The sequence below is a fragment of the Phocoena phocoena genome, chromosome 18 (assembly GCF_963924675.1).
Source record: "Phocoena phocoena chromosome 18, mPhoPho1.1, whole genome shotgun sequence".
Classification (NCBI taxonomy): domain Eukaryota; kingdom Metazoa; phylum Chordata; class Mammalia; order Artiodactyla; family Phocoenidae; genus Phocoena; species Phocoena phocoena.
The window spans coordinates 24,837,669-24,861,749 of NC_089236.1; the positions used below are offsets into that span (position 1 = coordinate 24,837,669).

The following is a 24,081-nucleotide window of genomic DNA, read 5'->3' on the forward strand; positions in this document are numbered from 1 at the left end:
ATTCACCACACATTTACTGAGCTCCTGCGATACGCAAAGACCAGGTGCTAAAGCTGATACGAAGAATAAGACCCAGCCCTGCCCTCACAGTATAGAACTGATGCCACTTTATATATGTGGCCACATTTTCCAGTGCACAGCCCGTAGCACTGATTTTTATCACTTAAAGAAATATTTTCTTTAAAAATGTATGTGCATGTATGCATACAATAAAGGCATACATTCCAGTTATTCAGTGTATGTATTTTGCCCACACGCTAAGTGGTGTTTCACACTCTCAGTCCATTTGAGCTAGTTCAGCAGCCTGGAAGGGTCCCTCACCCAGTGAGCTTAGAATAGAACCATAATTGCTGTCAGCCGGTGAGTGACATACCACATTCCCCTGAGCTCTGTGTATGTGCAGTGCATATGGCTTACTTCTCTACGGCCTCTCTTTATGCCAGTGTTTTGTATTCTGGTTAATAGTTTTGACTCATCATGGTTGTCAAAAAGTGTGGGAGACCAGGGGATAACGGGGGGAGGGATAAATCGGGAGATTGGGATTGACATATACACACTACTATATATGAAATAGATAACTAATAAGAACCTGCTGTATAGCGCAGGGAACTCTACTCAATACTCTATCATGGCTTATATGGGAAAAGAATCAGAAACAAAAAAAGGAATGGATATATGTTTATGTATAACTGATTCACTTTGCTGTACACCTGAAACTAACACAACATTGTAAATCCACTATACTCCAATAAAAATTGGGGGAAAAAAGTGTGGGAGAATGCTGGGCCTCCTGGAAGCAAAGGAAGACTGTCTCGCTCGATGTGAAAACACAGGTTTTACAAGAACTCCATGTGCCTTGAGGAAATGGTTGAGGAAACTCAGGGTAAACACCAGTAGACAATGACTTCAGAAACATTTAGAGTCTGAGATGATGAACCAACAATGGTATGAAGAATAGCTGGAAGAAATGATGGCTGGTGACATAACCTGACTTTAGCATAAACAAAACGGAAAACCATTTGCCAGTGTTTGATGATGGAAATACCTCTCCGTGGGGAGGACGCTATGATAACTTGTCCAGCACTAATTCAGTTAGCATTCCTATTTTCAGAAAAGAATTCCTCCACGCTAAATGTGTTTGCATGGAGTTGTACTCAGTGCTTTCAAGAATTTTTAGAACCTGGGTCTTAATAAAACCCCCTTTCGCTTCTCCCCACCCTAGTGGTAGGATGAGTTTTCTACCCACCCTTCCTTTTCCTTGCTACACTTAGCACCTCAGAGAATTCTGTTGACAGGGAAAACACAATAGTTTTAAAAACTGCCAAGTATGGGCTTCCCTGGTGGCGCGGTAGCTGAGAGTCCGCCTGCCGATGCAGGGGACGTGGGTTCGTGCCCCGGTCCGGGAAGATCCCACATGCCGCGGAGCGGCTGGGCCCGTGAGCCATGGCCGCTGAGCCTGTGCTCCGTAATGGGAGAGGCCACAACAGTGAGAGGCCCGCGTACCGCAAAAAAAAAAAAAAGAAACTATAAACACGGATAGAGAAATAACATAGGATGCACATAGGGTTGTATTCCAGAACCTCACATCAGATAGAGGAAGGAGGGTGTTTGCGGTCACGGTTTCAAATATTTTAAATTATTTACCAACCACATCACTTGTGCCAGAAAACAAAGTATGCATCGTCTCTAGGAGTGTTCACGCAGAAAGGGGGAGAGTAGACAGAATTAGGTTGACTCTGGGGAGGTGGGCAAAAGGTCCCCTAAGTCAGGAGGGAGGGCTGCTGGTCGACTTGAAGAAGCCTATGAGAAAGAACAGGAGTCCTTTCTGAGCCAGAGGCTCCACCCACTCCATCAGGGCCAGAGCCGCTCTGGGACAAGCCACAGACCGTCCCTTCTGCCTCTCACCTGTAACACCACAATCGTCCCATAAGCATTTGTCTTCAGGGCCAGAGAACAGGCCTAGCGTGCCCCCCGCCAACCCACTACCCTGTCCCCCACCTCAAACAAAGGAAAGAGGACTTTATTTCCCAGTCAAGGGCACTTACAGTGTGAATGCTCTTTGGGTTAATTATTTAGTGCAAATGAATAGCAGCTACAGCATAATTGTTTAATATTAATGATCGAAAATCAGATCATCCCCTGCTTTCTTTTCTTTTTTTTTTTTTTTTGCGGTACACAGGCCGCTCACTGTTGTGGTCTCTCCTGTTGCGGAGCACAGGCTCCAGACGCACAGGCTCAGCGGCCATGGCTCACGGGCGCAGCCGCTCTGCGGCATGTGGGATCCTCCCGGACCAGGTCACAAACCCGTGTCCCCTGCATTGGCAGGCGGACTCCCAACCACTGCGCCACCAGGGAAGCCCCATCCCCTGATTTTTAAGAACTAGGAGGGATTAAAGAGGGCAGGAAGTCATTGAATATTTGAAAGCAAATGTTGCCACCAGCCAGGGAAAAACTGGAGATAAATTACGTACTTGATGGCTTTGCCAGAGATTGAAATTGGGACACATAGAAACTGCCTATGGACAATGGTATTTTTGTCATGCGTTATCATTGTAGAAGCTGCATGTTGTTTATGAAAACTGGGTAAGGTTTTTTGTTTTGTTTCGTTTTTTAACAAGCTGTCTTCATATGAAGGACCATCATTCCTAGGGTCATGTTATGTGACTTTCACTGTATCTATGATAGAAATTTCTAACTTTCTATCGTAGAATAAGAATAACCTCAGACAATAATCTTTTAGGCAGATGTATTCAGTACCTTATTATGGTCTGTATTACCCTGTGCTGTGACTTTGTTCCACTTTATAAAACATCCTCCTGGAAGCAAAGGTCCTGTTTCTTGTTATCTCCATTATCTCAGTGAGTAGTAAATGTGCCATAAACATACACAGAAATGTTTGAATAAGAAAATGAATGAGTGAATGCATTGAATTGCCTGCTAATCATCAAATTGTAGGCAACTGTACTGATATTATTATGGCAGTTTTCGATGTCAGAACATTTAAAGCACATCTTCTGGAAGTAGGACATCCTCCAGAGATCAAGACCGTGGCTTCTGCCCTGCTGCCTCTCATTCATCCTGTAATGAATGAATCAATTAGTTTGCATGCAGTAGACCCCAAGTAGCAGAAAACCCAACTCACAGTACCTTAAACTAAGGACATTTCTTATTTGCTGATGTAGAAGACCAGAAGCAAGTGACTCCATGGCTGGTTCAGCAGCTCTGCGGTGTCATCAGGGACATAGCCTCCTCCATCCTCCCCTCTGCCACCTTCTTCTCATTGCCACATGGTCACCAGATGGAGACCACAGCACTAAGCATCACATTCTCACGCCGTGTGCCAAGGCAGCAAGCGCATGTACGTTGCAGGGGAGGGGAGGGAGGTCCATCCAGGGCAATGAAAGAGCTCTTGACATGAGAGGAAAATCTTTCCCGGAAACCTCCTGATTTTCTTACATCTCGGGTCGCCTACCTTCCCCTAGATCAATCAGTGGCAGAGGGGAATGGGGTGGCCGGGCTTCATCCCAGCTAACCGTGGTGCATCTGACTTCTATTTAAAAGGGAGAAAGAGGGAGTGGACATTGGGGAGGCAGCTAGAAGCATCTGCTGTGCCACACCTAGTCTCCAGTTGGAAAATAAGAATAAGCTGTGTTGTCCAGTCAGTCCTCCGAGAAGTAACTTTCCCTCCAAGATTGTATTCTGGCTATTTATGTCATTTTACTGAGGGTTTTTAAAAATCATGAGTTTGAGGAGGAGCCTGAAATATATGGGCCTTGCCTAGAAGGGCTTTCATGAGTCATGTCCCTTCCCTGCTCTGGCTTTGGGTTGCTTTACTCTGGGACATTTTTATGAGTTATAATTTACAGGCTCCATGTTTTTTCCATTTGGATTCATCTGAAAGAGGATAGCAGTTCTTATGATTATAGCACGCTTATCTAAAAGGAAGTAGGTTGTGTCAGCTGTGAGTGAGAAACATGTCAAAGGCCTTAGCGTGTGCATCCATTTGCATCAACAGTTGGTAAGAGTCCACAATACTTTGTGGTTTGGGAAAAATTTTGATCCATTTAAGTGAATACATTAAGGTCTATTTCAGTAACTGGATTGACTCACTTGAGCTCTTTCTAGATGAAACCAACCCTCGAAGGAAATGCATTCCAAGTCCTTCCAAAACACATCCTTCAAAGAATTCAGCAGTTTATCAACTTGAATGGCCAGAGGCTCTATAGCATATTCTGTCCCTAGGAAGCAAGCTTCCTCAAATAATAGGCCTTCCCTAGTATCTGTTCCAGTTTCTGTCCTGCGTTGGACTTTCCTAGACTTCCTGCCTTGTAACTTTTATGAGTCATTGTCAATTCACGTAAGAGACTCCCTAAAATGCTTTGGAAACCGCTTGTCAGGTGAGTTCCTCCCATCCACCTGGAGAAATAGACTCGTGTGAGTATAATGGCATTCATAAAATGACACAGAATTAGATAAACTCCCCAAATGCCTCGCTTTTAAGTAAGTATCCTTGGAATTTTATGGTATGTGTTTCTCTGGAATAAATCAGGTTTGGGCCGATGACTGTTTTTGTCAAGCATTTGTCAATTTTGAAACATCTCTAGACTCCCATTCGGGGTTGGTATGGGGCTGACTTGTTGTGAGCCACGCCATTCCCCAGCAGATGGCCTGGAAGACACACAGGTGGCAAAGTGCACACCAGTTCCTTTCTGCCCAGAAAGTTCATAGCAAATTTTCTGCCTCCCTGAAGGCCCATTAGAGGTGTCTTTGCAATTTTAAGAGTGTGATTTTGGAGGTAGCTGAGGGGGGCTATTTGATAGGCTTTTTCTTTTGCCTTGTGCCATCATTTTTAGTACTTCTTAAAAGGCTGTTCTCTTACAGCAGAATAACTGAATTGTCGTGAAATGTCTGAAGTAGATTGACTTTTGATGAAAGTAAAGTTACTAGACACATAGGACTTTGCTTTCTATACCTCTTCTGAGGTTCTTTTATTTATTTATTTATTTGTTTATTCATTTATTTATTTTTTTATTGATTTACAATGTGTTAATTTCTGCTGTATAGCAAAGTGTCTCACTTATACATATATATACATTCTTTTTTATATTCTTTTCCATTATGGTTTATCTCAGGATATTGAATATAGTTCTTTGTGCTATACAGTAGGACCTTGTTGTTTATCCATTCTTCTATTTATTTTTAATAAATAATATACACACACACATACCCTAAAGTGAGGAAAGGTGTTCAGAACAGTTATTCCAATAATGCTGTCATTGCCCAGACCATTTTTGGAACTTCATCTTTAAGAATTGGCTTGTAGAAGTATCTCAACTCTTATAAAGCAAACTAGTCTCATTATTGTATAATTGTGCCTGGTTTTGACTAAACATCCCTTATTTACCACATTTTGAATCGTTGAATCAGCTAGAGCATGTCAATGTTAGGTGGAATGGAAGAAATTATTTAGTTGAACCCGCTTAGTTTCTGATGAGAAGGTTGAGACCCAGAGAAGTTAATTGACTTTCCAAACGGTACAAAGCAAATTAGCAAATAGTTCATACCAGAAATCGGCTCCAAGTATCCTTTAGCTATTTATTAAAAATCAAATCTATTTTTAAAGAATACAAAATGGCCACCATTAAAGATATTCAAATAGAATCTGCTGTGGATTCTGCAGATCCTTCCAGAAACAGTCCAGAAGTGTTTGAGCAGCATTATTGTAATAAATGTGTCTTCATGTATGAAAAATAAGCTTACCATCTTATTATAATAAACGTATTTCCATATGTAAGTTCCATATGTTTGTTTAAAAAAAATCAGTTAGACTGTAGTCATAACCTTTCTATAGATTTCTTAAAATGACAACAGAATAAAACTATTGCAATTTTGAAATGTTTCTTGTTTTTCTCATTCCTCACGGGAAACATCTATAAGACACCGCTAAGATAACCAGACATTATCTCCCCGGCTGAGGCAAGCTTGTCCTTGTGCTGTGCTGTCTGATGAGATACCCGCTGGCTACATGTAATTTAAACTTGAATTTTAGTTAATTAAGTAAAACTTAAAAATCACGTCCTCGAGTACTCAATAGCCACACTGGGCTAAAAGCTACCATGTTAGACATCTCAGTTATATATATTTCCATCAACACAGAAAATTTTCTTGGTTAGCGCTGGTCTAGAATTCTCATAGTCAGTATACTTATTTTAATTTACTGATTATCTCTTACACTGCCTCTAGAAAAGCTGGAAAGTCGTGGCAAGTTTGGGGGACAGTATTTTAAATGCTTATTTTTTCTCTAAATGTTGCTAGCTATTCTGCATAGTTTAATTTTTAAAAAGAAGAAAAAAATTATTTTCACCCATTTTTTCGAGCATGATTATATGTGTGGAATTCATATCAATTGTCATGTCCTGGCTGCAAAATTTTAAAGTATGCTGAAGTTATGGCAAAAACTCTGTTAATGATGCCAAAGCTAAGGGTAGAAAGATCTGGTTAATTAAAATCTCTTTATGATGTCATAACATCTGAAATGAACTGGTCCAGACATAAGACAATGGAAGTTAGGTTGAATTCGTTCTTAATAGCCATTTTATTTGCAAAGGCCTTAAATTATCTACCGATCTTCGTTAATTCTAACCTCCAGAATGAAAAGTCCAGTTACTAACAAGGATTGGGTCAGCTCTCAAGACTGGCCTGGCGTCATGCTACAGGTCTATCTGCAGGCTCTCCTGTTCCACTGTAAGCAATTTGAGGGCAGGGACCAATCCTCCATGGCTTTTGTTGGCCCCATGGTAGTTCAAATGACGTCTTGCCAATACATTTCCCGTTAAGTGTTATTTGAACAAATAAATAAATGTTTGATCTGGTCTGCCTTGAAAAATCATTGTATTTGGGAGCAGGCTCATAGGGCACATGGATGTGGCTGCCTCAAGTTCTTTTCATCTACTGAGCTGACTGCTAGGATGGAATTCCTGCGTGGTTATCAGTCCTTTTGGTGAATCTGTGCCGAATTAAATTAAGGACCAATGAATGAGCCACAGGCTCTCTAAGAGGAAAGCTAGTGCTGCGTATTCTGTTGGATTTGCAGGAATAGTAAATCCAGTTTCAAAATCGAGATGAACTAGGAGAGCTATAAATACCATAATAAAATTAGAGTGGGTCCAGGAAATAAGCAGTTTTCAGTGTCTGTGTGTATAACATATATCACTGAAGCACACAAAGATACATTTTCTGTTTTTCTTTTCCACATATTTTATATAAAGTGGCATTTCTCTGAGGAATGGGATTTCTTGGAAAATTAAATAGGTAAATGTATATCTGCTGTGACTCGGCTAGACCAGCTGGGCAGTGATCCTTTTAAACCATTGAGAGCTCTCTCAGTCAGTCTCTGGAGAGATCCATTTCCCCTGCTTCCGGTGGGTCTTGTTCTTTATGTAAATGCTCAAGGCATACTCTGCGCTAGAAGAATTCTGAAGCTGTAACCCAGTCCAGCACCTTTTCTTTAAAGAATATTTTTTAAAATTAAACTTGTCTCCTTCCCAACTAAATGGATGTAAAATCCGGTGAAACTTTTGCCAGACACTAACAGCATCTGTTGTGTCCTGTGGCCTGAGGTTACGCCATACCTTAAGGACTTAGGGGGAAACAATTCTTTCTGTCCTGCAGCTCCTGGTGTTAGTCACGGAGAATGATAATGTCTTACTTCTTCATTTTTAGATAACAATCAACAGAGAGAGTGGTGAAGACGTGAGTTCCCCCAAACACGGCAAGGAGGACCCAGACAACATGCCGCATGTGGGCGGCAATACTTGGGCTGGTGGCACAGGTTCGTAGCGCGGCCTTCTCCTGGGTCAGGCTTCCAGAGACGTCACAGCAGCCCCAAGAAGGCTCAGGAATCGGCCTGCCTTCTCTGTCTCCCCCGTTAGTCGGCTGGAGTGTGCCTTTGCCCTCTGTCCCAGCATGACATCAAGACACGGAAAAACCCTGGCATTTGGAGTCCCGCAGACTCTGCTACCCTCTGACCTAAGACCGTTCTGGTCCTCCCAGGGTTGCCTCATCCATAAAAGGGGCATAATATTAACTGCCTCACAAGCTTGTGATGAGGATTCAATGAGATTATGATTGTAAAGCGCTGAGCTCGAGGCCTGGCATGAAGAATGTATTCATTAAAAGTGTTAATCCCCTCTTTTAAATTCCATGCCCTTGGGAATCATGCCAGAAATCGACAGTACATTCTTTCTTGACCAGCTGACTTTGAAAAGAAATGGTCCTGGTCCTCCACATCTCAGAAGTGAGCATGTTGAGGATGCAGGGTTTTGAGATAAGAGGGGTGGTTGTGGTCTGAACCGATGACTGGGGTCCACTCCTTCCTCTTGGCTGCCCGAAGAGAGCATTGTTCCCACAGCTGCCGCTTTCCTCTTTCCTCTGCGGCAGCTGGAGCAGACACATCTGCAGAGCCGCAGGAATAGGGCCAGACTGTGTGCGCACTGTCTGATCTTATCACGGCCATGAGCGGTGCTGGCATGAGCTCTGTTCTTCGCCTTCCCTGAGGTTGGTCTGTGCCTCTTGGCCTTGACAGCCTCGGGAGGAAATGGGTTTCTGTGTTCGGACAATGTGCTATCAAATCGGCCTGTGGACTCCTTGCCTGCTCTGTTTATTCATCAAGCATCAGCTTGAAAGAAAGGATATTTTGAGAAATGTCCTTTGATCTGGAAGTTAGTGTCAAGCCAGCAAGATTTAATCCATGTGGAATGCATTGTGGGACGAGCTGACCAGATGCAGGTTTCCCAGCAGCCGGCTCTCCTGCAGCGGACGTTCTCGCTTGTTATTCAGCTTGTGTCTACTAGCTCACGCATCTGTCCAGGCTGAAGACCCTGCTTTTGCTTCCCCCAGCCTTTACTTTTCAATTTATCAAGGCTCTTTTGCTGCAATTTTTTTTTTCTCTTTGTCAGTCTCTTCCCTCAGAATTCTCTATATTGAACTGAGCTCTGACCCAACAACTCATTTGATTCCTTCTTTGTCATCAGAACCCATCCATTGCCTCTCTCCCCCTTATCTTAACAGATTTAGGATGTTCAAGGTTAGCCTCAAGATTATACCTTGAAGTCTGGACTCTCTGGCAAGCATTTTCATTTAAGAAGTTCAAATTGGGCTCCCCTGGTGGCGCAGATGGTTGAGAGTCCGCCTGCCGATGCAGGGGACACGGGTTCGTGCCCCGGTCCAGGAGGATCCCACATGCTGCAGAGCGGCTGGGCCCGTGAGCCATGGCTGCTGGGCCTGCGCGTCCGGAGCCTGTGCTCCACAACGGGAGATGCCACAGCAGTGAGAGCCCCGCGAACCAGAAAAAAAAAAAAAGAAGAAGAAGTTCAAATTAAAGGCTCTTGGAAGTGGAGGACGTGAAGAACTCTGTCCTCACGCCCTCTCCAACCCCGTATGACTTTGCCAAGGGACCATGCTTTCCCGTGCTGTCCGTCACCCACACCAGCCTCTAAACGGTTGTGGGTCCTTTCCTCGTTTCACCAAAAACGATGTCATCTCAGCGCCCTTGAACTTTCAAGCTCTAATTCATGACCCACCCATACCTCCAGGAGGAAGGGAGTCAGGTCCCAGAAACCTGACTCTGTATCTCATCATCATCGTCCAGTTACCAGTCCCCTCCGCCTATAGGCCGTCCACAAGTGACAGCCAGGAATCACACACATCCAAGACGGAATTTTCCACCAGCAATTTCTAAATAAAAATGAAATAAGATGTGCTGGAATCAAAGGATAAATATACTATAATTAATAGGCTGTTCTCATGGTATTTCCCAAAAGGAAATGACCTACCTGGACTTTGATAAGGGAAGCAGAGTATGCCGAGTTCTTGCTTTTAACTTATTACACCACTTAAGTCTTCAAGGGAGAAAAGAAAAATGTAGCATAATTTAACCAAAGCCTAAAAACTTTCCAAATTTCCACTTTATGAGACTTAGAAATGACCTCATTCTATGTGACTGGTAGTTGTGTAAATAGTAGTAAGAGCAGTCACTTATAGAGTTCTTATTTTGTGCCATATACTGTTCTGAGCATTTTAGCCTCATGACAGTCCCACGAAGTAAATAATATTAGTATCCTCATTTTACAGGTGATGAGACTGAGCTACAGAGACGTTAAGGAACTTCTGTCAAGGACCCATGGCTAGTGCATTGGAAGCAGGATTCAAACTCAGGCAGTCTGACTTAACTATAGAATACTGTACTATATAATACTAGTATACTATACTATACTATACTGTAGAATACCTTAGAATACTGTACTATATAATACTAGTACTATATAATAGAATACTGTACTATATAATACTAGTATACTATATTATACTACACTATAGAATACTATAGAATACTGTACTATATAATACTAGTACTATATAATAGAATACTGTACTATATAATACTAGTATACTATACTATACTATAGAATACTATAGAATACTGTACTATATAATACTAGTACTATATAATAGAATACTGTACTATATAATACTAGTATACTATATTATACTACACTATAGAATACTATAGAATACTGTACTATATAATACTAGTACTATATAATACTAGTATACTATACTATACTATACTATAGAATACTGTACTATATAATACTAGTACTATATAATAGAATACTGTACTATATAATACTAGTATACTATATTATACTACACTATAGAATACTATAGAATACTGTACTATATAATACTAGTACTATATAATACTAGTATACTATACTATACTATACTATAGAATACTGTACTATATAATACTAGTATACTATACTATACTATAGAATACTATAGAATACTGTACTATATAATACTAGTATACTATACTATACTATACTATACTATGATATAATATTCAATATTATGTTGCCCCTCCAATATTGGATTCTCTTCTAAGTTCTCAAGTTATTTGTGAATGAACAAAAGAAACTGATTGCTAGTATTTTAATCATTATAAAGCAGGGGTAATAAACTGGTAGCCCAGGGGCCAAATATGTAACCAATCTAGCCAATATATGTATTTTGGGGGTCAATGCAGTGTTTTAAAATAATATGAATTTGAATGTATTTAGACAAGGCAAGTCTTCTCTAGTTAGCCAAATTCTCACCACTTCTTATAATATTACCTACCTAATCTTCTAGGCATTTAATTTTACATTAAAAGTTATACAATATTACATAATGCTCATTGTCAAGCATGTAAGCTTGGGTTTGTATTTAAAAACTGCCCTGAAGCCGGCAATGTTCATCTGTTGTCTATTATTCTAAGCTAAAAGTCAAAGTTAGTATAATAATTGGCTTCTAATCTTGGCTCAGCCACGGATACGAGGTCATGAGTAGGTGACTTAACCTCTCTGTGCATTATTTTTATCATTTGCAAAACAGAGGAAACAGGATCGATAGCCTGGTCATCTTTCTTTTATTTTAAGGAAAAATGAGGTTACATGTGAGGGAAGAGGAGTGTCGTTCACCGAATTAACAAATATATACTAAGTATTTGTGATGTTCAAGCCTCTTATAGGTACAGAGCTACAAAGATATGTAAAATATAATCCCATTCACACTCTAGGTGACAAGAAAAGAAAAATAAATTTTAAAGAATAACAAACAGTGCATAGGAGTATTGATCCCTGTGAGGTAGAGTCATCAGGTGAGGGGTCATGGAATTTGGACTGAGCCCTGAAATCTGTGTGGGATTGGCTGGATGGAGAAGAGGAAAGCGTCCTTGACAGGGGGATGCCCTGTGTTTCCAGAAGAAAGTCCTTTGACTGTTTAATTACTAGTTAAGTACAATTAATATACTGCAGAGGACTGCCTTAAAGCCATGATCTGACTTCTGTTTTGTGATCTGGATCAGACTAATCACCTGGACTTTCTGGTCTCCTCCCAGGGGGAAGAGACACTGCAGGTCTGGGCGGCAAAGGAGGTCCTTACCGGCTGGATGCAGGCCACGCAGTGTACCAGGTCTCTGAGGCTGAGAAAGATGCAGTTCCTGAGGAGGTGAAGAGAGCTGCAAGAGAGATGGGCCAGAGAGCGTTTCAACAGAGGTGAGTGGACCCCACTGCATCCGGAGCAGTGTCGGCCACCGTGGTGAAATGTCAGTGGACCCTGAAGTAGACCCCAAATTTGTGTGATTCGATTCCTCATGCAGCAACTTGGACCCACAAACTGAAATCCGTAGCCACCCGCCTCCCAGTGGAGACAGCCGAGTGAACATAATCTCCCACTCTTTCTACTCAGGCCCTTTTAAATGTATTAATTACATATGGTCGTGTAGAGGAAAGGCTTGAGCACGTTAGAAAGTAAAACCAGAGATACTTCTCTGCGGAGAAACTGAAGGTCAGATCATTCCATCCACATCTGTTCCCAGGCCACATAGGGAATTCAGATAATGCTGTATGATGGTCCCTTCCTGCCCTCAGGAATCTTGTAGATTCACGCGGAGACAGGACTCGTGTACACACACGCGCTCACACTCACACAGCCCCTGGTTAAGTGCTGAAGTCCTGTGGTACGGCAATGCAGCGAAGGGTAAGGTCCGTGGGCTGATGTGAGGTGAGGTCTGAGTTCAGCCAGTATTTGGACGTTCCAGGAAGGGAAAACTAAGGGACCAGAGGCGCCAGGGTAGGACGAGCAGGGTGACTATGGCAGAGAGAGCCAGCTCGCCTATGCAGAATAAAGGGTACCAGCTGGGGGCGGTGGGGAGTGAGGTTGACTGTGGAGTCCCTGTCAGTGGGTGGAGGCCTTGAAATCCAGGCCAACCAGCCTGTAGCTTTCAGATGTCCTGGAACCGTCCGGAGCCACTTTGATTGGAACCATCTAAAAAATGAGAAGAACCCGCATGATGCTTTCACTAGACATCCACATGTGTTCATCAGCTAAAAGTGAAAAGTACCCCAGGAGCAGCAAGATCTCCTTCAGGAGCGAGGGCACAGACGGTGGTCTGGAAGGCAGATTTACACCGCTGTGCTCAGTGAAAGGAGCTGGGTGCAGTGCAAGAAAAGCACACTGCAGGGTACGTGAGTTCCGAAAGTCCTCCCACGCAGGACATCTGGTTTTACATGACGTGCTGTGCTTATACATCCTGCAAGTAAACAGTCCAGAACAATGGGGACACAAAGATGCAGGTCCCTCCTGCCACACCCTCAGGAAAGCCTGCAAGGCTTAGGACCCTCATGTACTCAGCAGGTAGATAAGACGAGAGTGTCACTCCCAGCCCTTCTGCTGGCTTCCCTGGAGACCTCAGACAATTAATTTATCGTCACTGGGTGTCAGTTTTTTCTTCTGATGGTGACTCCCCTCTCCCTTCCTCTCAGAGAGGCTATGAAGACAAATCACTATGTTAGGAATGAAAGCAGTTTAAGCTTCTCAAAAAAAGGATGGGAGGGATCCTATAATGCAAGGTCTTGTTAGAATTAAAATATGGCTCTACGTTTCATATAAACAATAAATATTTATTTAGGAAAAGAACCAAATAATTAGATACACGTCATCATCTCCTCCCCAAATGATGAGTTCCTATTGTTTCCACGCTGGAAACCTCACAAGTCCTGTCTCAATTTTTGTGAAAGCAGACAAATGGATAGAGGAGTTCACAGGGAGAGAAAAGGACCTGTACGTAGTGCTTGGGTAGAAGTACACGAGCCCTTCTCTGATTTCCATGATAAGGGTGAGGAATCTGGTTCTATTAAGGACCATCGCGCCACAGGGGAAAGAAAGTAAGGAGCATCTGTAATAATAAGGCAACTAAATTTAGTGGCTATAAGGGAGGAAAGAGAAAAAGTGGAGAAGGGAATGAGAAAACCAGACACCTCTACTAAGCGCTGCAGAGAAGAATCTAAGTCCGCGTGAAAGAATACTGGAAGGTGGTTGAAAGACAGAGGAGATGGACAAGGGGATGAGAAAGGAGAAGATGAAATAAAAGCACATGGAGACCCTGAGAAAGACAGAAAACACACAGAAAAATGTTGCTTTCTACTTTCGTGTAGTAATAGTCCTATTTGATGGGTATTCAATTTAGTACCTGCTAAAGAGTTTTCTTAAACTTTTTATTATGAAACTTTTTAAACATAAACAAAAGTAGAGAGTAACGTATAATGAACCCTGTGGACCTGTTCCCTCAACCTCAGGAAGAAAAATCTGATTCCATTCCGAGTCCCCCATTCCATTCCGAGTCCGTGAAGCTAATTCAAGATTTTCTATCTTTTCATCGTAAATATTTCAGAGTGTGTCTCTGAAATATTTTACTTAAAAAAATACAAAACTATTATCAGGTCTTTAAAAAGTAGTCATTCTTCACTGTCATCCAATAGTTTTGGATGCTTTAGTTTTAAAGCTATTTTGCAGTTTTAGGTATGTGCAGAATGAGGTCAAGTCCCTGCATTTGTGCTTTTGTAGCACCCTGTACCTTTTCTCCATAGCTCTTATCACTTTTTCCCATAGTGTTATTATTTGTGTGAATAGCTTATTTCTTCTCCACTGACTTCAAGTTCGTTGACGGCAGGATATTTTGCCCTCTAGTATATCCCCAGTACCTACGCCCAGAACCTGGTACCTGGCAAGCACATACATATTTGTGGAATGAATAATACACACGTGCATACAAGTAATGGTATCACCCTTTCACACTTAATTCAAAGACTGGCTAAAACCAGACTGATAGCCAGACCTATCCATCAGCCTAGAGGTCTACCATATTGCCTCAAGGAGCCTAATTCTACTGATGCGTTCTTGATATTATCAACATAGTATTTACTTAGCGTTCATTTGTATCCGGATTTCAGCGAGATAGTGGTTCCTACATATCAAGAATTGCTTAACTCAGGAAGAGTAGCAGGTGGACAAGGGTAAGACATGTATAAAGCAGAACAGAGGTAGTAAACCAGTAAAACAAGAATGAAATAGATGGCGAGGTACTTTTACATGCTTGGAAAAGCGTTTAAGGTGGACACCAACTGTGGAAACTGTACCCACTACCATTTGCAAAACTAATCAGCCCTACACACTAGATTTCAGCTTGTGTTTGTTTTCCTCATAATTGATCCAAAAATGACCTATACGAAAAAGTAACATGAGAACTAAAATTCCCAGACTCTTACGTAACAATAAATATACCCTTTAAGAATATACTGTGCCAACAAAGTGCGGTCAGTCCGCATAGATTACTAGGATGTGAAGCAGCTGTGCCCTGAAGTTTTGTTCAGGGTTAAAGCAGCAGAAAGACCTATTTTCAGCTAGCTTTGTGGGTTTGAGAGTATTTGCACTGGGAGTCTTGTCTCAAACAGAGGCTAAAATGTCCTATTTTCTTTCACTGCTCCCTGCTTCGGTCTTCATCTTTCAGAATGTTATCAGCTTTGAACACCTTGTAGGTGATTTTTGTGAAAGCTGACACAGCTTGGAATATGATTTCCAGATCTCTTCTTAATTAGAGCAGCATGTGGTGTGTTTTGGGTGCCACGCAATCGTGCCAGAGGCATCCCTATAACTGGAGTTAATTCTGATCTCTCTACAATGGCCAGTCTGCCGGAGGTGACTTACTCACTGCCTGGCTCCTTCCTTGATATGTGTGTGTGTGTGTGTGTGCGCGCGCGTGTGTGTGTGTTTCCCCTGCTAAGCACAAGCCATGCCTACATTTTTTTTCTAATCTCCCGTCTTTGGAAAAGTACTAATCTCCCTTCTTTGGGAGAGAGCACATTAGCCTCCCAGGTATGAAGGGGTTGGTAGCATGTCCTGCAGTGTCATTGTGCCCAGCTTCTGTCAGGCTTGATACTTGAGACGTACCTTAATCTAATGAAAATTTATAGAGAGGTTTAAGAGATTGCCAAAACTAAACATAAGAGACATTGTTAGGAGGTCAAGTCCTATACACATATTCCTTTTCGTCCTTCAGAGCAGAGAGTAAATTAGACTTAGAAGGGCACCTTGGCATGTCACCTCAGGAAACAACCATTCAGATATTATTTACCTTTCAGGTATTTACCTTTTGATAGCCAGTGTTTTCAAAAGCGCTATCCAACAGCATTTATTGAATGCCACTGGGTACCAGGGTTTGTGCTGGTACTGGAGATTCTAAGAAAAAATAAGACATGTTCCTTACCCCAGAGGATTAGAAGAGAAAAAGTGAGAGTACATCACATGTAGTAAAGGTATTTTTCATTAAATTTTTGGCTCAGGTATACACACACGTGTGTGTACATGCATTTTTGTTTACTGGATCTCAATATAAAGCTTATTTCCTACTGTGGAAAATAAAGTTTGAAAAACACTATGATAGGGCAAAATAGACATATGTATTAAAAGCAATGAAGTTTATAGGTTCCATAGCAGATAACTGTGGAAGATATGTGAATGAGAATGATCATGAAGGGATTGAGCCAGACTTCATAGGATGTAAACTTTGAGCCGGGTCTTGACACCTGAGGTGGCATTAGCTAACCCAGCCAGGTGGTAGGGCAGGAATTGCATATCTGCCCTCATGGTCTAAGCCTAACATTATGTGATTCTAATAAGCCTTTAGTGCTCTGCCCTGTAATGGATGGATTCTTCCCAGCGCTTGGCCACGCAGGGAGGAATAGAGACCATTCATCCTCATTGAGCATTTGGGGGTTCTGTTCCAGCCCAAGGCAATAAAACTATACTCCTGATAAGAGTTTCAGCTCTACACCTAGGAACCATATCTCCAACATCATGTACACACACACACACACACACACACACACACACACACACACACACAGAGCAGCTTAGAATACTGTGCTGTGGTTAGGCTTTTGAGATATGCATTCATCATTCCCTGTCCTAGTATTAGTACCCTTTACATTTATAGAAATTTGTAGAAATGTGTATTATGGATAGAACACTGTAAAACCTTCTACTTATAATTAGTTTAAGATGCTGCATTTTAAGTAATTGAGTCTTATTTGTATTTCAGTCACTCATATCAATTTATTTTGAGTATCTGTTATGCTAGGTATCATGGTAGGCACCGTGCAGGTAAAGATGAGAAAGACTAAAGGAGCAAAGGGTTCAGTTGGGGAGACAGGAAGCAGACAACTATAGCATAGGTAGCAATGCTCTGACAGAGAAAAGCATGAAGTGATTCGAGAGCACAGAAGACAAATCTGAAGATCAGAGCAGGCTTCCTGGAGGAGGTGACCATTGATATGAGCCTTGAAGAGTTCATGGAAGTTAGTAGGCAAAGAAGCAGGGAAAGGCACTCTGGGTGGGAGAGAAGCCCATGCAGGGACTCAGGGACAAGGGCACACAGTGGGTTGAGGAAACTGCAAGTGGGCTGGCAGGGCTGCAGCAGAAGCAAAGAATGAAAAATGGTAAAAAGGAGCACTGTCCTGGGAGGACAGAATTTCAATGCCACAATAATATTAAAACACAATTATCCTATTAAAAGTACACCGTCAATTTCAGAAAACTCCTATATTTTACATAGCAACACATTTATTTACATTCTCTGGGCCTGAACTGTTATCATGATCAACCAAATATATGTCCTTGGTCCTAAAAAGCAACCCATGGGCTCTCTCTAGGAATCTGCCACACGAACTGACCATCTGCCAGCATCACGACACGTGTTTGGGATACAGCAGCAGTGTGCTACGGGGCTGAGTCATACTGGCTCATATGAGCCAACTGCACATTTCTTCCTAACTCAGTGCTCAGGGGCCTCACTACTGATAGCTTAACATCAACCACCACAGAAATCAACAAACACTACAAATCAGGGCCGCTTTTTCCTCTGCAGGGCGACTTACCCATTTCCTAGGGCATCACTGCACACACATTCCTCTCTTTTGAAACATGAGCTGGAGACATCACTTCTTGCTTTTTTTCCTCAAAGGCCTCCTGAGTTACCGAGGAGTTTGCTACAGTTCTTAGCAGTAGATGAATGGAAGTAAAAGATGCATAGGTACAGGCTTTCAGCTGTTGTCTTTTTTGCCCTCTGATTTTAGGTTAAAGGAGATCCAAATGAGTGAATACGATGCCGCAACCTATAAAAGGTTTTCAGGGGCTGTTCGACGGCAGGTGCACTCCCTCCGAATTATCCTGGATAATTTACAGGTAATCAACATGTATGGGCCAAGAAAATAATCTGGGCCCCAAACTAGACCCACCCCAAAGCTATTGGAGAAAGTTATCTGAACCCTAATCAGCCAGTCCAAAAATATTAGTCAATGCCAAAATGTTTGCATAAAACTGTGGGTCACTCTATGGCTTTCTTAGTTCAATTTGTCAGGTAAAAATATTTGACCTCACCTTTCCTCCTGTCCAGGAAGCAGTAATTTAACCAGTGACTCTAAAAGGCATCAGACTTCCTGATTCTCCTCATCTAGATCTATGAGTGTCCCATCTCTACTAGAAATCCACAGGTAGAACTCTCTCCCTACACATCATTTTGTTGTGAATGACTCTCCCAGGCAATGACAGGAACATTTTGGATCATCCAAGCTGTGCATCCCCTATGCACCCTGACCCCTCCTCCCCTGGTCCCCACATTGCCAGCCTCTTTGCCGTTTCATAGGCTAGTCGTCTCAGAACTAGTTCGTGTTGCTGTTGCCCCTAAAAATATTAAGAGGCTTCAGTATTTCTTTTTTTTAATATTAAGTTATTTTTGCATTTGATTTATAAGATAAACACCTCATGACAGAGTCTGTAAAAAGCATGTCTGTATTATCTGTGATAACAGAGACTAATAAGACATTTAGCATTATTAATAAGATTTCAGAGGATAAATTTTAAGTGAACAAACTGCTTTCAAATCCATTAGAAGCATAAGATGCTTCAATATATCTTAAGCAAAGATTTGTTATTTGGAGATTTTACACTTAAGATTGTGTCCTGACCAATTTGCACAGATAATTAAGGAAGGGCTAAGTATTCTGAAAAATCACAAATTATGTAAGATTGTTTTGCCTGAAGAGAGAGAGAAGCCACATTTCAGGGGAGAAGGGGCAGGGTTAGGAGCCAGGCTGTGGTGTGCTTCTCCGTTCTACTCTGGAATCTTCTGTCCTTTCCGTTGAAGTCCATGGCCTTCAGTTAGGCCCTTTCCCTCTTTGGTTCTTTTGGGGGGAAGTTTTATTATTATTTGCTAGTTATTGGAGGTAAGAAGTTTTCATTATGCACTTTTAATCTACCATTTCAACCTCAAACTCTGAGAAAGCCTTATTTCTAGATAGATCTAAACTACATCAGGAGATTAGGAAAAGCTACATCACTTCCAAAGGGTAAGGAAGGAGAAAGGTCTTTATAATGATTAACTAGATGCCTAATTTCAAAATCTAGGGAGTGTAAGACTTAAGTCGTTTGCTTTAAAAAAATCCATATACAGTTATTTAAGATAAAACAGCGTAAGATTTTATATAAATTATGTGAACAACATAACATTGAATGATTGGATTTTCTTCCATAGTCACTCACTTAAAAAGTACTCATTTCCCTGAACACTGAGGGCAACTTCTGGGTGAGCTCTGAGCTCCAGGTCAAGAGAGTAGGCAAATAAGACCCCAAATGAGTGGTTCACGGGAGATGAGGGTTATGGGAGGTATGGTGCTGGTACTAAGACTGAGGAGTGAGTATAGTCCCGTCATTCGTTCATTTCTTAAGTTCTTGATGGGATAGAAAAATAAAATGCAGGGCTCCCCTGGTGGCGCAGTGGTTAAGAATCTGCCTGCCAATTCAGGGGACACAGGTTCGAGCCCTGGTCTGGGAAGATTCCCACATGCTGTGGAGCAACTAAGCCTGTGCACCACAACTGCTGAAGCCCAGGCGCCTAGAGCCCGTGCTCCGCAACAAGAGAAGCCACCTCAATGAGAAACCCGCACACTGCAACGAAGAGTAGCCCCCGCTCGCCACAACCAGAGAGAGCCCGCACGCAGCAACAAAGACCCAACGCAGCCATAAATAAATAAATTTATTAAAAAAAGAAAAGAAAAAGAAAATGCAGTCCCTGCCCTCAAAGAAGGAACTTAAAGAAGACAAGCAAACAGTTTCCTAAGGTCTGTGGAGAAGTATGTGCTTGATTCTATGGGATGAATGAGAAAAGGCTTCACCGAGGATGCAGTGCTTGAGTTCACTCTTAAAAGATGCTGAGGAATTTTCCAGGTGGTTGAGGAGTGAGGGCATTCCAGACACAGGACACGGCACATACAAGTGCACAGAGGCATGAGAGAGCACAGTGAGTTCAGAGAATAGCACGTTATGCAGTGTGACTGCGAAGACCGTGTTCGTGGTGGGGGACAAATGGCAAGGGAGAAGGCTGGCACAATTGTAAGGACCAGATCGTGATCTGGCCCTGGATGCCGTGCGAACTTGCACACAACATTGGGTTTCACCCGGTGGACAAACAGGCCATTGGAGGATTCACAGTACTAGGAAGAGATACAAGAATACATTTTTATTTTATTTTATTTTATTTTTACTTTTATCTGCATTTATTTTTTGGAGCATTTATTCCCGGGCCATAAGTTTTTGTTTCTTCAATTTCTTCTGGGATATCTTTTTCTTTGGGGCAACCTCCTCTCTGGTTTAGGGACGATCTGTTCTTTTTCAGTAAGGAGCATCTCAATGTGGCACGGAGAGCTCATGTATGGGTTGATCCCACCATGAGCTCTATAAGTCCTGCGCCACATCTTGGGGGCTTTGTTCACCTGGATGTGCTCAAGGACCAGAGAATCTACATCTAAGCCCTTAAGTTCAGCATTACTCTCTGCATTTTTGAGCACGTGCAGTAAAAATTCAGCACTCTTTTTGGGCCACCGACCCTGCATCCAGCCCCACTGTTTGGCCTGGGCACACCTACCAACTCCACCATTGTAGCGACGGAATGGCACACACTGCTTCTTTAAAGTGACATCCTTCAGATACTTGGTGGCTTTTCAGATATGCATACCCTTAATGGCCTGGGCTGTTTCACGAGTGTTCTTAAAGTGAACACAAAGATTTGAACCTCTCGACTTGCATGATTTTGTGGGATTTTCTGGGTCAAGTGAATAGCGAACCATTTTTAGAGGTCACCTCAGGCCGCTAACTGGAAAAGGAAGAAGAATACATTTTTAATTGAAGGAATCAAAATCCTCATCTGGTATTAGTTAATATCTTGATTGATATTCATTGGGCACCATGCTGTAATTACTTTTACAAACATCAATGCATTTAATCCTCACATCAACCCTTTAAGATAAATGATACTATGTTTACAAATCAGCCAAAGGAAGAAAAGTCAGGCCCGACGCTGTGACTTCTTAAAGTAGGACACCAATTATGCCTGGGTTAGGATTAGGGTTAACATTAAGGAATGACTCTTCTGGGAAACACCACAGCAATGAGACCAGTATCAGAAAACCATGTTTAGTTTTGCTTCCAGCTCGCAAAGAGGGAAATGCAAGAAAATTGTGAAGGACTCAAAGAAAGGCAGCAGATAAGACTAAATAGATGGAAAAGATTTTTTTTTCTGGAACCAAAAAAAAAAAAAAATCTGTAAAGGTATTAGGGTTAATAACTTTCTAAATACCCTCAAATAGAGTAACTAATTGTCCCAGGGAAGTTCTCATTCTCTTCTCCCCTGGAAATCTGAAAAAGAGAAAACAGGCTTACATAATGGCAAGGAAGAGCTTTAAGATGTAAGGGAATAGAAGTAATTTAATCCTTAAATGAGTACCTAAAATGGATATGGAACTTCCGTCTCTAGAAATCTTTACAGATAACACCAGCATTTTAATAACAGCAAGCATTTATTGAGCAATTACCACGTGCCAGTTATTCTACTAAGTGCCTTACGTTATCAGCAGCATCATCAAGATCTCTTCCATCATCATCAACACCAACATCATCGTCATCGTCATCCTCCGTAGTGGCTAATAATGCCAGCTCTGGAGCCAGACAGCCTGGGTTCTGTAAAATGGGAAAAACAGATAGAAAGCAGTTATTAAGATTAACTAGGATGATTTGTCTTTTTTTTTTTTTTTTTTTTTTTTTTTGCGGTACGTGGGCCCTTCAATGTTGCGGCCTCTCCCGTTGTGGAGCACAGGCTCCAGACACGCAGGCTCAGCGGCCATGGCTCATGGGCCCAGCCACTCCGCGGTATGTGGGATCTTCCCAGCAGGGCTCGAGCCCGCGTCCCCTGCATTGGCAGGCGGACTCTCAACCACTGCGCCACCAGTGAAGCCCCGGATGATTTGTCTTGTAGGAGCAGATATCAATGGTGCCATAACAGGCTCAAGGGCAGTCAGAGCAGAGACAGCATTGTGGGACCCCTGCCATGCCCTCCAGTTTCCTTCTTTTATGTTTTCTTCTTCCTTAAAAGAAAAATTAAATTTATTTGTGATTTAAAAAAAAAAAGATGAAGATGATACGCATAAACCCCTTAAAACAGTGCCTAGCATATAGCATTCTCTACAGAAGAATTAGCTCCATCATTGCCTTCATTGCACTTGCTAATAGTCATCAACCTGGACTGCAGGCCCCCAGTCAAGTACTTTACATTCATTGTGCTATTTAGTCCTTACAATAACCAGTCAGTATTATTCTCTACATTCGATCGATAAAGAGACTGAGCCACATAACTCATCTCAATTCTCAACAATCTTACGAAATACAGATATCTTGTTCCCACTTTCTAGTGAGGGGACTGAAGTTTAGGAAGATAATGGAGCTTGTCCTGGGTCCCTGTGGCTAGCGAAGCAGGTGTCTGAGCCCAAAGCCCACGTTCCTATGATCTCTTAAGCCTGTTACCTTCTTCCAACTCTACAACTCTGTGAAAAGTATAACTTTCACATATACTCTTAAAACATTTTGCATCGTTATCCAAATGCCAACACAGGATCCTCATCTGGTATTAGTTAACGTCTTGGTTTAGTGTTCATTGGGCACCAAGCTATGGTTACTTTAACAAACATTGCATTTACTCTTCACATCAACCCTTTGATATAAATGATGTTTTATTTACAAGATCAGCCAAAGGAAGAAAAGTCAGACCCACTGCTGTGACTTCTTAAGTAATTTCAAGTGTTTCCCTTATCAAATCTTCTTTTTTTTTAATCCAAGGTGTTATTCTCAAGTGGGGCTTCTAAAGTCCTCAATTTGGAAAGATAGTGCCAGTTGCAAACAGCCGCTGGCCAAGGATAGACAGGACCTCATGTGGAATGTGAATCCTTAGATTGCAACAAAAACAGGAAGGCCTGGATTTGGTCACCTTTTGGCCATCTCCTGCCAGTCCTGTGTGGTTCTGATTGACTAATAACATCCAGCTGTCTTGAGGTTATTGTGTAATCCCAGTAACAATGGGTGTTTCCTCAGTGATCAGCACAAAGTCAGGCCAGGAACTGGCAAATCATCCTTCGGGGTGACTTTGAAAGCACGGCTTCAAGCCCATGCATTGAGAGGCTGGGCTGAGATCCGAGGAGAGGGAACATCTTGCCGTCCGTGTCAGCGCTGCTTCCGCATGTGCCTCTGTTGCATCACGGGTCACTCTTCTCAATTAAGACAGCTGTCATCAGTGACCTTCCTTTGCTTCTGGACTGGATTCTTCATGGGATATCATAGAGTCCCGGTGATTGGACCTTTTATGAATCAGTAGCAAGAGTTTTCTCATTAGAATAATAGGGTCTATAATAACTTCAATTATACTTGGTTCAGAATCTGAATCTCTGATTCCAGCTTTCCCTAACAATAGAAAATATCCATTTCTACAAAATGCCACTGATTTTAATCATATCTTCTCTCCAGTGTTTTTTCTAATCTACAATCAGTCGTTTCATTCTCAGGCTAAACTCAACTAGCCTCTTTCTGATTGCTTTGCCTAGCGTGATATCTCCATGAACCAACAATTACATTCCTTTTTTTTTCCTTTAGTGGTTCAAAATGAGCTTGTGTTCAGATAAATGTTTGTGAACACTGATGTGTGACGTGCACTGTGCTTGGCACTGAGGGCACAAAGATTAATAAGATATTGTCTCTGTACTCACAGAGGTATTAACTTCAAGAGGTGGGGAAGACAGGCACCTGCACAGATCATTTCTGTTT

At 42.0% G+C, this 24,081-nt stretch overlaps 1 protein-coding gene across 1 annotated transcript in view; it reads left to right on the forward strand.

The window, feature by feature from the left end:
* Nucleotides 1–24,081, forward strand: part of VWA8 (von Willebrand factor A domain containing 8) — a 348,433-nt gene that overhangs the window by 290,270 nt on the left and 34,082 nt on the right. The window contains exons 38-40 of the mRNA XM_065896053.1: nucleotides 7,723–7,831; nucleotides 11,942–12,098; nucleotides 18,015–18,123. Of these exons, the coding sequence (XP_065752125.1) occupies nucleotides 7,723–7,831; nucleotides 11,942–12,098; nucleotides 18,015–18,123 (375 nt within the window). The remainder of the gene's footprint in view (nucleotides 1–7,722; nucleotides 7,832–11,941; nucleotides 12,099–18,014; nucleotides 18,124–24,081) is intronic.